At 43.8% G+C, this 12,968-nt stretch overlaps 1 protein-coding gene across 5 annotated transcripts in view; it reads left to right on the top strand.

Annotated features, from left to right (window-relative positions):
- Positions 1-12,968, top strand: part of GRIN2B (glutamate ionotropic receptor NMDA type subunit 2B) — a 231,584-nt gene that overhangs the window by 24,462 nt on the left and 194,154 nt on the right. For 2 of the 5 annotated variants that reach the window (XM_051784128.1, XM_051784127.1), the window contains exon 3: positions 11,849-12,277. In XM_051784128.1, coding sequence (XP_051640088.1) covers positions 11,867-12,277 — 411 coding nt within the window. In that variant the 5' untranslated portion in view covers positions 11,849-11,866. Of the gene's footprint in view, positions 1-11,379; positions 12,278-12,968 lie in introns of those variants that run through there. The other 3 variants (XR_007904021.1, XM_051784125.1, XM_051784129.1) reach the window with 2 other exon arrangements.

The following is a 12,968-nucleotide window of genomic DNA, read 5'->3' as shown; positions in this document are numbered from 1 at the left end:
TCTTGCTCAGGTGCTCAGCAGGTACGGTGGATCACAGTATCCAACAAGATCACAAGGTTACAGCCTGCAAGCAGTTTTTCCAAGCAGGGGGCCACCTTTAGAGGCAGAAACTTCTTTTTGATCTGAACCTAATGGAAAAATTCCCTCCTTCTCCCTGGAAATACTGAGATACTGCAAGTTTAGAGGTACCAATGAGAGGGAACTAATTAACTGTGGTGAAATTGTCAGTTAGTTTCCTCCCTTGGCTCCCAGGACTTCTAAGGTTTACAGCTGTGGACCTGGCCTGAGGCCGTGGGCCCTCAGAGTTACATCTGAGGACTTCTCTATGATTCCCAGATTTCTGACACCTCTGGCACTGTAGCCCCAACCAGGACTGTTGGGGTCTCCAGGCTCCAGGATTTTTGTTTAGGAGTGAACTAGAGCTCCCAGGACTCTTTGACCATGTTATAAAGCCTGGTGACTCTGGTCTAACCACCTACCCAGATCTATTTAAATCCAGGATCTGAGGGCCTCCATTTCAGACCCATGGCTAGATCATCTCCTATTTTGAGTTTCTGCAAGTGAATTGAAATGGGGTTGGGCTTTACATTTCCACTGTCCAAGATCAGCTGGAACCAGACCCCCTGGATCTGTGGCAGACTGCCAGAGCAGATCTCTTGATGAAATAGAAGATTTCAAAATCTGGCTTGAAATTGCCAGGTGGATGGGTCCTGGTGCTTAGAAGAGCTGTAGCTCCACCCCAGACCCTGAAGGCTGTCTGGCTGCAATACCTCCCTCCCCGAAACTCTACATTGCTCTTGCTCTTCCTTGCAAGCAAAGAAGCAGCTTTGGACTAGGTGGAAATCTGTCATGAGTTTAGATGTTTTTGTGAGAGTAAGCTTAACAAACATGCAGTTGGTGACATGTTTCATCGCAAACTATGGATCAGCAATATTTTGCAATTTGAGTCAATGTGGCAAAGTTGATATTAAATATCAGGAATTAGCTTGGAAACTGCTAACTATTTGTGGTATTGCAGGATTTCCTTTCTCTCTATTCCTAGCTAAACTAGGATTTATTGTCCTGAAGATCTTGGACATACAGGTTTTAATACACTCTCTTGGGATCCTGTGAGTAATGTTGTGTATGATCTCACAAGAAGACATTGCTGCCTTCGGGTAAGTGCAATGGAAAGCAATAATAATAATCTTAGCTCCTGTAGCTTCTATCGCTTGAGAGTGAAAAGTACTTTAAATACCATAAATAATTAAACATTCTAACTCTATGAAACAGAGAAGATGCATCTCTGCCTTTCTGATGAAGAGAATAAGGCAAAGAATGAGAAGGAAAACAACGGTGTTTACACTTTCAGAAAATGCTTATTGATTTTAGATGGTAGTATGAGGGATTAGAGCAAGACTTCACTGGTTGTGGTTCATTCCCTCCATGCTTTCAAGATTTAAAACCAGATACTGAACAGTGTGAATACAAGTGAGCTAAGATGTACCAAGGATGGACCAAAAATATGACAGTACTTAAAGTGAGGAATGGGGCCGTGAAGGACAAAAAATGGATTAGAGGTAAATGATGGATGGAGAAAGCTGTGAAATGTAGTAGAGTAGGACATATATTCTAGCTTGAAGGAAGTTGATGGGGAATATTGAAATTCTGGATTTTCTTTTATACTGAGCCCTCTTATGCTGTTTTAAAAGTGTAAACTGATCTTAAAGCATAAGTAACTCACGGCTACACTTTGTCCATAGTATTGATTTTTATTTAGTGGTAGTTGCTATTGTGACAATTGTCTGATTCCAGTCACGTTCTCCCTTACTCTTGCTACTAATGCTTTTTTTGCTGCTGCAGATGTAAGCTATAGTGACTTCTGTGTAAATGAGATGTGGCCCAAGGGGGCTGAGCTGCACCCTGAGGAAGCCAATGATAGAGCTGAGCTGGGAGGTGACATAGGCTGGTACTTTCTTGTATGCATTGGTTGGCACAAGGAGGAATGAACAGCTATGTGAGCTACTGGGAACGGTGGCTGAACTGGCCAGCATCAATGAATGTGAGAGGCTGGAGAAAACAGAAAACAGAGAAGAAAATGCATGGAATTGCTATTCAACTGAGCCAAACAATCTGTTTGCTTGAACTGGATTGGGCCTTCCCATCCCTGTTCCTGAAGCATCAGCAGCTATAGTCCAGACACGGCTTTGCCTGTGTATCTTTCTGTCATTGCAGCTCTGTAAATATGATCGAGTGCTGAGCAGAGGGAGAGGTCAGCAGTTGCTGGGCTGAGTCCCTCCAACTGGGAGAGCTTTCTGGACACTATTGATTGAAGTTCTTAGTAAGACGAATTGGCCCTGACCTGTCATACAATTGTAGGCACAGCATGGTCTGGTGCACAGCACTAATGTACTGTGAAAGCATATTGTATCCAGCTGCTTGATGACTGGTATCTTACTGGTCATTGAACTCAGGGAGAGAAAGTTAGGGAAAGAGAAGAGTGTTCAGTGGAAAGAAGAAAGAGGGAAAGAAGAAGAAAAATGAGACCACCAAAAAAAATTTCTGATTTACAGTTGTCAATTTTCTCTTTATCCTGGCTTTAGTATTTTTTGTAAGGATCAAGTTTTTCTAAAGGGGTAAGTGTTTTTTTGGAATGCTTCTGGGTTGGAAGTATAGAGATCCAAACATCTTGAATTGGCACTCTTATATGTGTTACACATTTTGTTTCCCTTGTTAATTCTCCTGGGTAGATTTAGTTTTGTTTTTCAGTAAGTAATGATAACAGGAACATAAAAGTCCTTTACCAAGAATCAGAGTGAGGAAAATGGAGGGATAAAGGGACTGAAAGTTGCAAGGAAGGAGACTCAAATAAAAATTTTCTGGGAAGTCATCCATCATTTCTAGTGGCCTGACCAGAACCTTCTTTTGACCTCTCTTGGCTTCAATGGCTGTGGCTTCCTCTTTCCCCATGCTAAAACCATGTCTTCATCCCTTTCACTTCCAGATTAGTTCCCTGTCTCATTTAATGAGCAAGGCTGGTGTTGTCACAGGGTCCCTTGGTGATTAAACCTCATTTTCCAAAATGCTACATACCACTGGAAATCAAGAGGCCATGAGGCTCCTGAGGGATGCTGGCAGTTTGTGAAACATGGCCCGTCAGTGTCTGTAGCACTGCAGCTTGGTCCTGAACCAGCTCACAGGATGCATCTCTCTCTTCACCCTGCTGCCTCCACTCAGCAACTCTTGTGTCCTCATCACATCTTGGTGTTTCAGGCATTGAGACACCTTCTCTGCCATTTCTGCTGTCTGTAACACCTTTATGAGAGTATGATCAGACCTGGTGAACTCTGGTATCTGCTTTAGGGCTGTTTAAAAGTTGCCGTAGCAATGCCATGATGAGCGAAGGTGGTGCATATTTTCTCCTAGCTTGTCCTTGTTGCATGGTTTCCAAGACTGAGATGTGCACCCATGAAGATCTTCCTTAAGGGATAGCCAGTTTTATGTTTTAAAGCTGCATCCCATGTCATATATTATATCTGAGGAGATTGGCAGCAAACTGGATGACTATGTCCAAAGTGCATGTGTAGTTTGAGGCTGTCTTCTTCTGATTCAGATGCCCTTTTTGGGATTCTTGTATAAGAAGAAATCACTGAATTTCAGCCTTAAAAAAAGACATACCATATTTTATTTCTGACTTACGGTATGTCTCAAGAAACCTTTGTGATTTGGCTTCTACAGTGTTTACATACAGCATCCAAACAATTAAGGACTGTCTCTTGATGTGAGACTTTGAGTAACCAATGGGGATCTTGGTTACTTAAATGGGGATCTTGGGATTCTGGTGTAGAACTTGGCATCTGCCTTCAGGAGACAGTGCAGACTCGCCTGCCTGCTCTGTGTTTTCCCTTTAAGGAAAGAACACAGGGAACAAACAGGTACTGAGTGAGGTGCATGAGAGAGTCTGGGGAACAGGAAAGTCCTTCCGCCGATGGAAAAGTTCTCCATGATTTTTAAATTTTGAAATCCAATGTATCAATCTGTCAATGCACAAAATGCACAGTTGATTAAGGTTGAACAGAAAACCTCAAGTTAATACATCAAATAATAAGAAATGCCAAGGATACACTTCTCTAAACCATCCATGTGAAGTTAAACATGTGTTTCTCATGGATATTAATGGATTGGAAGTATTTAAATCCCTAGCTTTTGGAAATTGCAGTCTTTAATATTCTCATGTTATTAATGTGCTGTTGATTCCTGCTTGGAAATGAAAACTGGAAGTGGAGAATTAAGAAGGGAAGGAAGGGATTGCCTCATGGATTTCCAAAGCGTTTCAGTTCTATTTAACAGGCAAACCCGATGTTGCTCTGTGCAGCATTCTGCTCCTGTTTAAACTGAGTCTTGCACTTCAGGAGGCAAAGCTGCTTTGAGCCATGCTGAAATCCCTGTGGAGGGGCCTCGCACACAGCAACATGTCCTTTGATTTGGATGGTCTTGCTCTGAGCCTGGATCCAGTTCTGAGATGGGGCAGATTACAGTGGGAAGTGGGAAATGGTGCATGCCTTGTAAGCTTTGAACCCCTTGTTTCAAACAGAACAAGCAGAGTGACAGCTGTGGCAATCCAACCCTCCAGGTGGTGAGGATATTACAGTCTCTGGCAGGGAGGACCTGTCTCATCCCTCTAAACTTCTCTAAGCAGGATGCTGGGGGGAGGATGAGATCCTGGCAGGGGAATGGTGGCTCCAGCCTGGCTCTGCAAGCCAGGCTTGCAGAGAGCAGTGGCCGTGCCAAGCCTTTATGCTCTGGCATTTAGAAGTTGGCACTGGGTAATGCCAGACTGACCTGCTGTCTTGCTTAATGGCTTTTGTGTGTGTGACACTGAGTCCCGCAGCTCTGCACGTGTGTGCCAGCCTGGATAAGCAGGTCAGACTCCTCTCTGCCGCCCAGCCGTTACCTTCATTGCTCATTCTGATGAGAATCCAAGGGGACTCAACTTATGAGGAGCGATAAACACAAGCTGAACTTTTGCTGCAGTAGAGGAAAGTCTCAAGGGGTGATCAGATAACCACCTACAAGCATTTTCACAGAGGAAACGGTGAGTCGAGAGGGAGAAATTGTTTAGGCTGAGTGAAGAAGATACTATTAAAGTTGCAGGATAGCTGAGCAAAGGGAAAATTTAGGCTGTTTAGGGAAATATTTCTAAACGTGAGCCTTAGAGTTGTCTCCTAGCAGTGGTAATCCTATTGTTTGTGTCATTTCAGAGCAGGTAGTATGCTAAGCAGGTGCGGTTGACAGTAATCCTGAAGTGACTGAGGAAGGGCAAGACTATTAAACAGAGGATTTTAATTTTTGATTTCTATGAATCATTTGGTATTGGGCTCAACAGAAGCTCGCAGGCTGTAGCTGTGTCAGCTATCACCCGTGATATGTAAAATATGTGGGTGGGAGGAAGTGGGAAGGACACTGGGAACTTACCCTTGGGCAAGCTTACAATAATGAGACATAGTTCTTCATCTGTTGGGAATGATATGGGTCTAATTGATGATCAAAGCGGGTTTTGTACTGCCTTAAGTGCAGGGAGAAAATTGCTCTTCTCCTTTGTGTGGGGTAGAAAAGGGGAAACACTTTTTCACCTTATTCCTGGATACACCTGTTGGATAGACAGAGGCAAACTAGCCTCTGATGTATCTGATACTGCCTCAAGTCAGGGAGGAGTTTGTACCTGGATTAATAAAGAAAGAACAGTTTTGAAGAAAATAAATAGAGAATAGAAGTAAACATATGTGCTACTTTCCACCCAGTGTCTACGGAAAGAAAGCTAACAGTGAGTTAATGAGAGAGCTCCAAGGGCTTCGAAGGCTTTAATTGGGGGTGTGTGATGCATTCCCCAAAAGAACAACACTGACTTGGGAGAAGTAAGGGAAAATTGGAAACGTTTTGTAAGTTAGATAGAAATGAATCTGTAGGACTTTACAGGCATGGACAAAGGTACATGTTGGAGAGGGAGGGATTGTGAAGAGAAGAAAGAAGACCTGCCCAAAAGGCCTCAGAGAAATGTTTCTACCACTGTCATAGGAACATTTTTATATTAGAATGATAATATAAGTGATGTTCAAAGCTAGTTAAAATAAACTAAACCACACCAGTTTTAATCTAAAACTACTGAAATGCCCTTGTGAGTCTGTTTACTCAGGGTCACCGTAATGAACCGTTTTGGTGCTGGACTGTTGCATTCACCACTGTGTATGGTGCTTTCTATTGTCTCTAGTCTCTGCTGTCTTTTATGTTCTGAACGCATGGAGATTTTCCTGCAGCATCATTCATTCTGTTTATCAACACCTGAAGTGTGCAGACGCTTATAAGACACATCTATCGTGCCCCAGATCCATCCTCCTCTTCTTTGTGTCTGTTGACAAAATTCCTGGAGCAACAGGGCTGTGAGCCAGAAGAAGATTTATGGACACTTATGTCACCAACGTAGTAAGAAGTAATATGGGAAACAGCAGCACAAGAGTTGCCAAGGTACAAATAACCTAAGCTGAAGGTGTGGTAGGATAACGGTTAAAGCAGTGTTAGAAGAGGAGGAATGCTTCTTCAGAGATATACGATATGCAGCAAGTCTAGATTGCAGAGACGGCAGTAGCCATGAGAATGGGAGGCTCTCCTAAGCTGAAATTGGGTCCCCAAAAATCAGGGAGTTAGAGAAACATAGGTGTAAATTGTGGTGTGATTTATAGCTTTAAACTCTAGCTCTTAAGAATAACAGTTTCTGAGGTTGCAGTCTGTCCGGTCTGGTTTTTTTTGCATGGGTCTTGGCTCCTGCAGTTTGCCATAAGGTAGGTAGTAGACAAAAAGATCAAATAGTCACCAGTCTTCTGTCATTGGCAAACACTGAGTTCTGCCATTGGTAAACACAGAAATGGTGTTCTTCTTTGGTCTAGACATACTTGTATTTCTTTGATGGACAACCCAGTAGCACATCTAGGCAACGTTAACTTCCCTACAACTGCTTCTAGTGCAGTCGCTGTTCCCTGATGGGGAAAAAAACACGTTCCAGCTTTGTAGAATATTTCACAGGTGAGGTGGATTTCTTCCTACCCACAACAAGGACCTGAAACATTGCTTTTGGATTCATTGTCTGATACTTCTCAAACTGTCAGAGAAATGAAGGCAGTGTGAATTAAGATGCTGTCAAATATGAACAAATACCAAAGGGTATGATAATGTTGATGTTTAACACTGGGGCTGGCAGGACATCTGTCTCTAGGTAGTAATGGGACCCAGAAAGAACTGGGAGAGGAACTTCCCTGTGGCCCTCCAGGGAAGTATTGGAAGGGGAGGCTGGAGGCAGGTGATGCTTTTCTTTCTCTGTATGGAGCCAATGTCCCTGCAAAGTTCCTTTTACTGGTGGCTAGTGCCATTGTTCAGCCTCCTGTCCCAAGCATTATCTTCCTCTTAATTAGGAAATCTGCCTTCAAGACAGCTTTCTGTCTGGGACTGCAGACTTCCTTTCCTCTTGCTGTCTTGAGCTTGGAGACAGCTCCCTAGGGGCTATTGTACCAGGCTACCTGGGTGGCACAATTGCAGCAGGAGATACCAGCATCAGCACACAACAGAAATGCCCCCAAAATCTTGTGACCAGCCCATATTCTGCCTCAGTTTCTTTACCTGACATGACGATTGGCTGGCTGTGCTGTACGCTGCTTGAGTAGTAGTCTGTTTACAGTTAGCCTGGTTGAATGCAAAGTGACTGGTCTGTGTACTTTCTGTATTTTGAAATATCATCCAGAAATATCTCTTAATGCTGAGCTGTATTTTGCCTGTGCAGCCTAATAATTTTCTATTAATACTTATCTTAGGTCTGATCCACATAAAAGTGCAGTGTCAAATAAGGTTCTCGTGATATTTTTAAGCAATCTAACCTTTGATCCTGGCTAAATTCCAATCTGAATAATTACTGACTACCTACATTTTTCTTGCATTTTCAATTGAAGAAGTTAGCTTTCCCTTCCCGTTTTGAAAGTGATTGTGTAACATTGCTCTGCAGTAAGTAGATGCTGCATTCCTCTACAATGGTGCGTATGTTTTACTGGTAAGTTAAACGAGATTATAGAGGTATAATGGTTTTACTGGCATGTTTATACCTAAATATAGATATGTCTGTAAAACCACTTCATCTAATGGCCCTCCCATATATTTTTTTCTAGGGAGTAAGAGACAACATAATAGTGTGGAGTACTGTGTAAGGGATTTTACTTAGCAGTCTGGAGTCTGGGATTTGCTAAATTGTTTTGGAGTGCCAAAATCGCAGAAAAGACTTCACTGTGTTGCCCCACACCACCACCAAGGGAAAATCCTGCTCATGTAAAATACTTTGTAATAAAATATCCCTGCATGTTTTAGTAATCATTCTTGACTGGTGAAATTATACTGTAAAATTATTAAAGTTGCTTGAAACAGAAAGGGTAAATGTCCTGTTTTACAGCTGCAGCCTTGTCTGGTGCTTATGAATTTCTTCATGTGTGAATTTCTTCATTCCTCTTCTTCACTGGGAACAAGAACCCACTCAGGAGGAGGTCCATGTGCTGCCTCCAGTGCTTCCTTGGTTGGATGCCTTGAATGTTTGCATTCAAACACCATAGAAATTAATGGACAAAACTTGTTCCTGTGTATGCAGAAACACATTTTCAGGATAGTTCTGGGGTCACCTTAATCTGATAATAAGTCTATAGTCATTCACCCTTCCCTTGCCTCTATTAGCACACATTCAAAAGGGGCTTGTAGTGAGCCAGACCAGGGGAGGAAAGTGAGATGAGGTTTGTGCTGCGATGTTTGTCCCTTTCTCTAAGAGCCACCACCTGCGTGTGAGCAGACATGTGCAGAGTGGCTACTGCTCAGGAACAGAAGTCAGCCCCAAGGAGGGAAGGGACAGTAACTCCATGAGCACCCCTGTTGCAGTCTCTCCATGCTGCAACTCATGCTCAACTCCATGCTGTGACCCTGCTGCTGCCTTATGGGAGCTGGATGGTAGAAACCACACTCAGCTCTGAGTTGTGTGTAATTTATTGACGTTATCCTGCCTTATCACATCCCTGTGTCCCATCATACAAGGGAGTCCAGCCTGGATCTGGTACCTGTTATTCCCTCAGAGGGACACTGATCTGTGGCACATGGATGGCCCCTGGAGCACCTGAAAGACATTATGAGCATGACAGTAATGTTATGTATGAGTGAGAGAGGGCGAGATAGATGTCTTGGTTGGTACAACACAGGCTATGTAAGCATTGCTATGCCTGATCCAGGTGGGGGGTTAAAGATGACAATCCAAATTGGAGGTGCTGGCTTGGCTATAGAGACACAGACACCCTCCTCTTTGTATTAGCTTCTTTCTAGCCCTGGCTGCTCCCTGCATATCTGGGCAGAGCTTAGGAACTGGCACTGTACAGATAACACCATCATGTGTTTAATGGAAAAATCTGCCTGGGGGGGGGGCACATTGCATGAGCTAGGCACCCAACAGATTGGCACCTATGTGCTCTTCAGGATCTGGACTCTCTTATCCTGCTTGGAGATAGATGTTAGAGATTTATTGGCTTTGATGCAGGTGAAGAGAAGGGGATGGACTTTTTGGCTGCTATTTTTCCCACTGGGAGAGGCCTGTGCTTGGGTGTGAAGGCTGACAGCTGCCATGATTGCCTGTATAGCTTCTGCATGAATGCTATCTGAGCCCTGGGTTGGAAGGCCCTGTTAAATATTCCTGGTGGGAGAAGGACTGGGAAAAACCTACACTTTTCTCCCTGGGCATCGCAACTAGCCATTGCCTAATCAAGTGTAATATACTGTATGAGTCAATGCAGGAGACATATTTTAAGAGAACAAATATAGCATTAAAGTGAGTGAGCAAGAGACTGAGAGACAGAGAGTGTACAGAGTGCATTAAAGTTAATAAAGCATTGAAGGAACGGGGACTGCATTTCACTGTGAAGGAATCTAATTTAGTGACTCGTAATTGGAGGATAACAGTCATGCTGGAATGAAGTTAACTGTTCATTTTGCCAAACTCTCAAAGTCTCTTGGTTCTCCTTGTGAGCATCTCTCGGAAAGTGAATCCGTCAGAGCTTAGAATCGATCGGTGCTTCACAGCCGTGGTCCCTTTCAGCCTTCTTAAGTGGATTTGGTTCCTCTGGTGCATATTTATTATCTGTTTTATTATCTGCTTATTTATCTGGTAATATCAATGCAGGATACATTCTCTCTGGTTAGCATGACAATGAGGGAGCAGGTGCTGAGCCTATGTGTTCTCCAGGGCAGGGCAAGATTGGCCCCTTGTGCCTTTTCCCTATGGATGGCTGGTGTCAGGTAGGGCTGTTTTGTGGGCTTCCCGCTTCCACAAAGCTTTGCCAGCACTGTCTCTGCTGCTGTGGCTTTCTGTTCGTGTGATAAAGGCAAGTGTAGCAGCAAACAGTATGAAATGATCCTGTTCTTGGACACCCAAGAACAGAGGTGCAGTGCAAAAAAGTGCAGGGCTAGTGTATTTATTTGAAGTGTGCCTGGCTGCTGAAGAACAGAATTGTGGGCGTGAGTGGCCGAGCAGGACATTTTGCCCTGGGGAAAAGTCTTCTTTAGTTTGAAATGCCTGAAATCTCCTTGGGACATGAACATGGCCCTGGGTGGGCATACCAAGCAGTGCTACCTCTCACAGGGGTGGTGGGCAAATGTGGGGACACTGCTCTGTTGTCCACAGACCAGGGCTGGGGTTCTGATCTTTACACCGCATAGGTGCTGTAAAAATTAGTTTGTTAATGTTTGTAAAGTGCCTTGAGGATGAAAAGTGCTGTGGAAATGCAAACTATTGTTAAAATGAGAGTAAATAAAGAAAGAACTAGGAACAATCCCTCTGGGAGCTGTCCTGCTCAGGCAGGGGCTGGAGAGATGACCTCATTGGATTTTGCTGTTCCTACTGTTGCAAAATAAAGTGGATGTGTTCAGGGAAAAGATCGATGTAACATACCTGGCTGTAGTAGCTGAGGGTGAACCATCATAAGCTCTAAGTATTTCTCCTTCTGCGCAAAAATAGCTGTTATATGGGCTTGAAGGGAATGTCTTCTCTACGCTGCATTGATCCAGTTTTGGCCCCAACCACTGGGAAATTTTGTATTCCTGGCTTTTTTTTTTTTTTTTTTTTTAAAGAACCCTGTATTGGTGGAAAGCATATAGCTGACTGTACTACAGACTGGAGCTCTGTGTGTCCTGGTGGTGGTAAGAAGGTCGTATGCAATGGATACATATGTACACGCATACATATACATCCAATGACCTTGCCCGTTTGTCCTCACTTTATTCTGGAGGGACTGTGATGAGAAAGTAAAAGGGGGCCCTTATTTGCCTGTTCTCCTCAGTTTCCGTGCCTGTACCTCCCGCACAAGCCCAAACTGATTGCAAGCACCAGTCATTCCTTTGTGTTGAGGGTGAGCACTCAGACATGGGCTTGACATAAGCAATTAATTTCACAAAGTCAGCCGATCAGCTGTCAAAGGACAATTCTCTATCACTTTTGACTTGGGTCTCAGAGTGACATGGGACTTGAGAGATGACATGATCCCATCTTCTGTTGACAGCTGTTTTCTTAAGTGATTCCAAAGTCTGAAGTAGAGGCTGGACTGGTCTGACACTAGGGCTCCCCCCAACTTTAACAGAGCCCTGAATGTAGCCAAAGGGCTAGGCATTAGATGAGAAGGATTGTTGGGAGGAGAGCTAGTGGCTGAGGAAGATCAATGGATCTGCCTTGAAGGCTGACTGCATGACTGACTTGTCAATTAATCACTTTCTTTTACTTTCCCCCTTTCCCTTTTTTTATTTCCTCACTCAGGGAGTCGAAGAACCGAAGATGAGGCCCAGTGCGGAGTGCTACTCTCCGAGGTTTTGGCTGGTGCTGGCAGTCCTTGCAACAACAGGGAGCGGGGCCCATGCCCAGAAAAGCCACCCGAGCATTGGCATTGCAGTCATCCTGGTGGGCACCTCAGACGAAGTGGCCATCAAAGATGCCCACGAGAAAGATGACTTCCACCACCTCTCAGTGGTGCCTCGGGTGGAGCTGGTGGCCATGAATGAGACAGATCCTAAGAGCATCATCACCCGCATCTGTGACCTCATGTCAGATCGGAAAATTCAAGGGGTGGTATTTGCTGATGACACAGACCAGGAAGCCATTGCCCAGATCCTGGACTTCATCTCTGCCCAGACCCTCACTCCCATCCTGGGCATCCATGGAGGCTCCTCTATGATCATGGCAGATAAGGTAAACTTAAATGAACTTCCTCCTATTGCAGACCTGTGGATCAAAACTTAAACCAGAAAGAAATATCTTATTCTGTGATCCTCAGGTGTTGTCTCATGGGGCCGAAGGGTTGAGGGATTAGACAGTTTCAGATTCAAAGAGAGATTAAAAGAGCTAACTGTGTGTAGCACCACTGAGAAGAGCCTATTAATCATGTGGAATTATCTGCAACAGAGAAAAAACGAGGAGGGAAAGGAGCAGGTAGAAGAGAGCTGAAAAAGAATTGGCCCTTTTGTTCTTCCTTAGGGAGGGTAAAGAACCCCTGACAATTGTAATTCTTTTTAAAGGTTTTATTTTTACCCGTGTTTTACCTTAGAAGATCCGGGGATCCTAGCCTGGGTTTTTACTGCATGTAGCTGGAGGACACTGTGGTATTTTCAGGGACATTTAATACAACTCTTACATCTTAATTGGAATATAATTGAATCTTTAATAAAGCCATCCTCTCTCAGAAGTGTTCATTAGCTCCTGAAGTTAAATAGATGTTGGCTAAAACAACTAACCAGTTTGAACCAGTCCAGCTAAGTCTTTCTTTTTTTCCACTGCACTACTTTATTCCTTCATATCATTGACATTTTACTGTTTTCCCAGGCCCTAGCCAGTCTTCTAAGGAATTACTACGCAATCAAGCCTTCCCCTACTGGTTTTGAAC

This window comes from Manacus candei, unplaced genomic scaffold (assembly GCF_025592945.1).
Source record: "Manacus candei isolate 608988 ecotype Guabito, Panama unplaced genomic scaffold, ASM2559294v1 h1tg000018l, whole genome shotgun sequence".
NCBI lineage: Eukaryota > Metazoa > Chordata > Aves > Passeriformes > Pipridae > Manacus > Manacus candei.
Note: the sequence above shows the minus strand (reverse complement) of the source record. Positions and strands in the feature narration are given on the sequence as shown.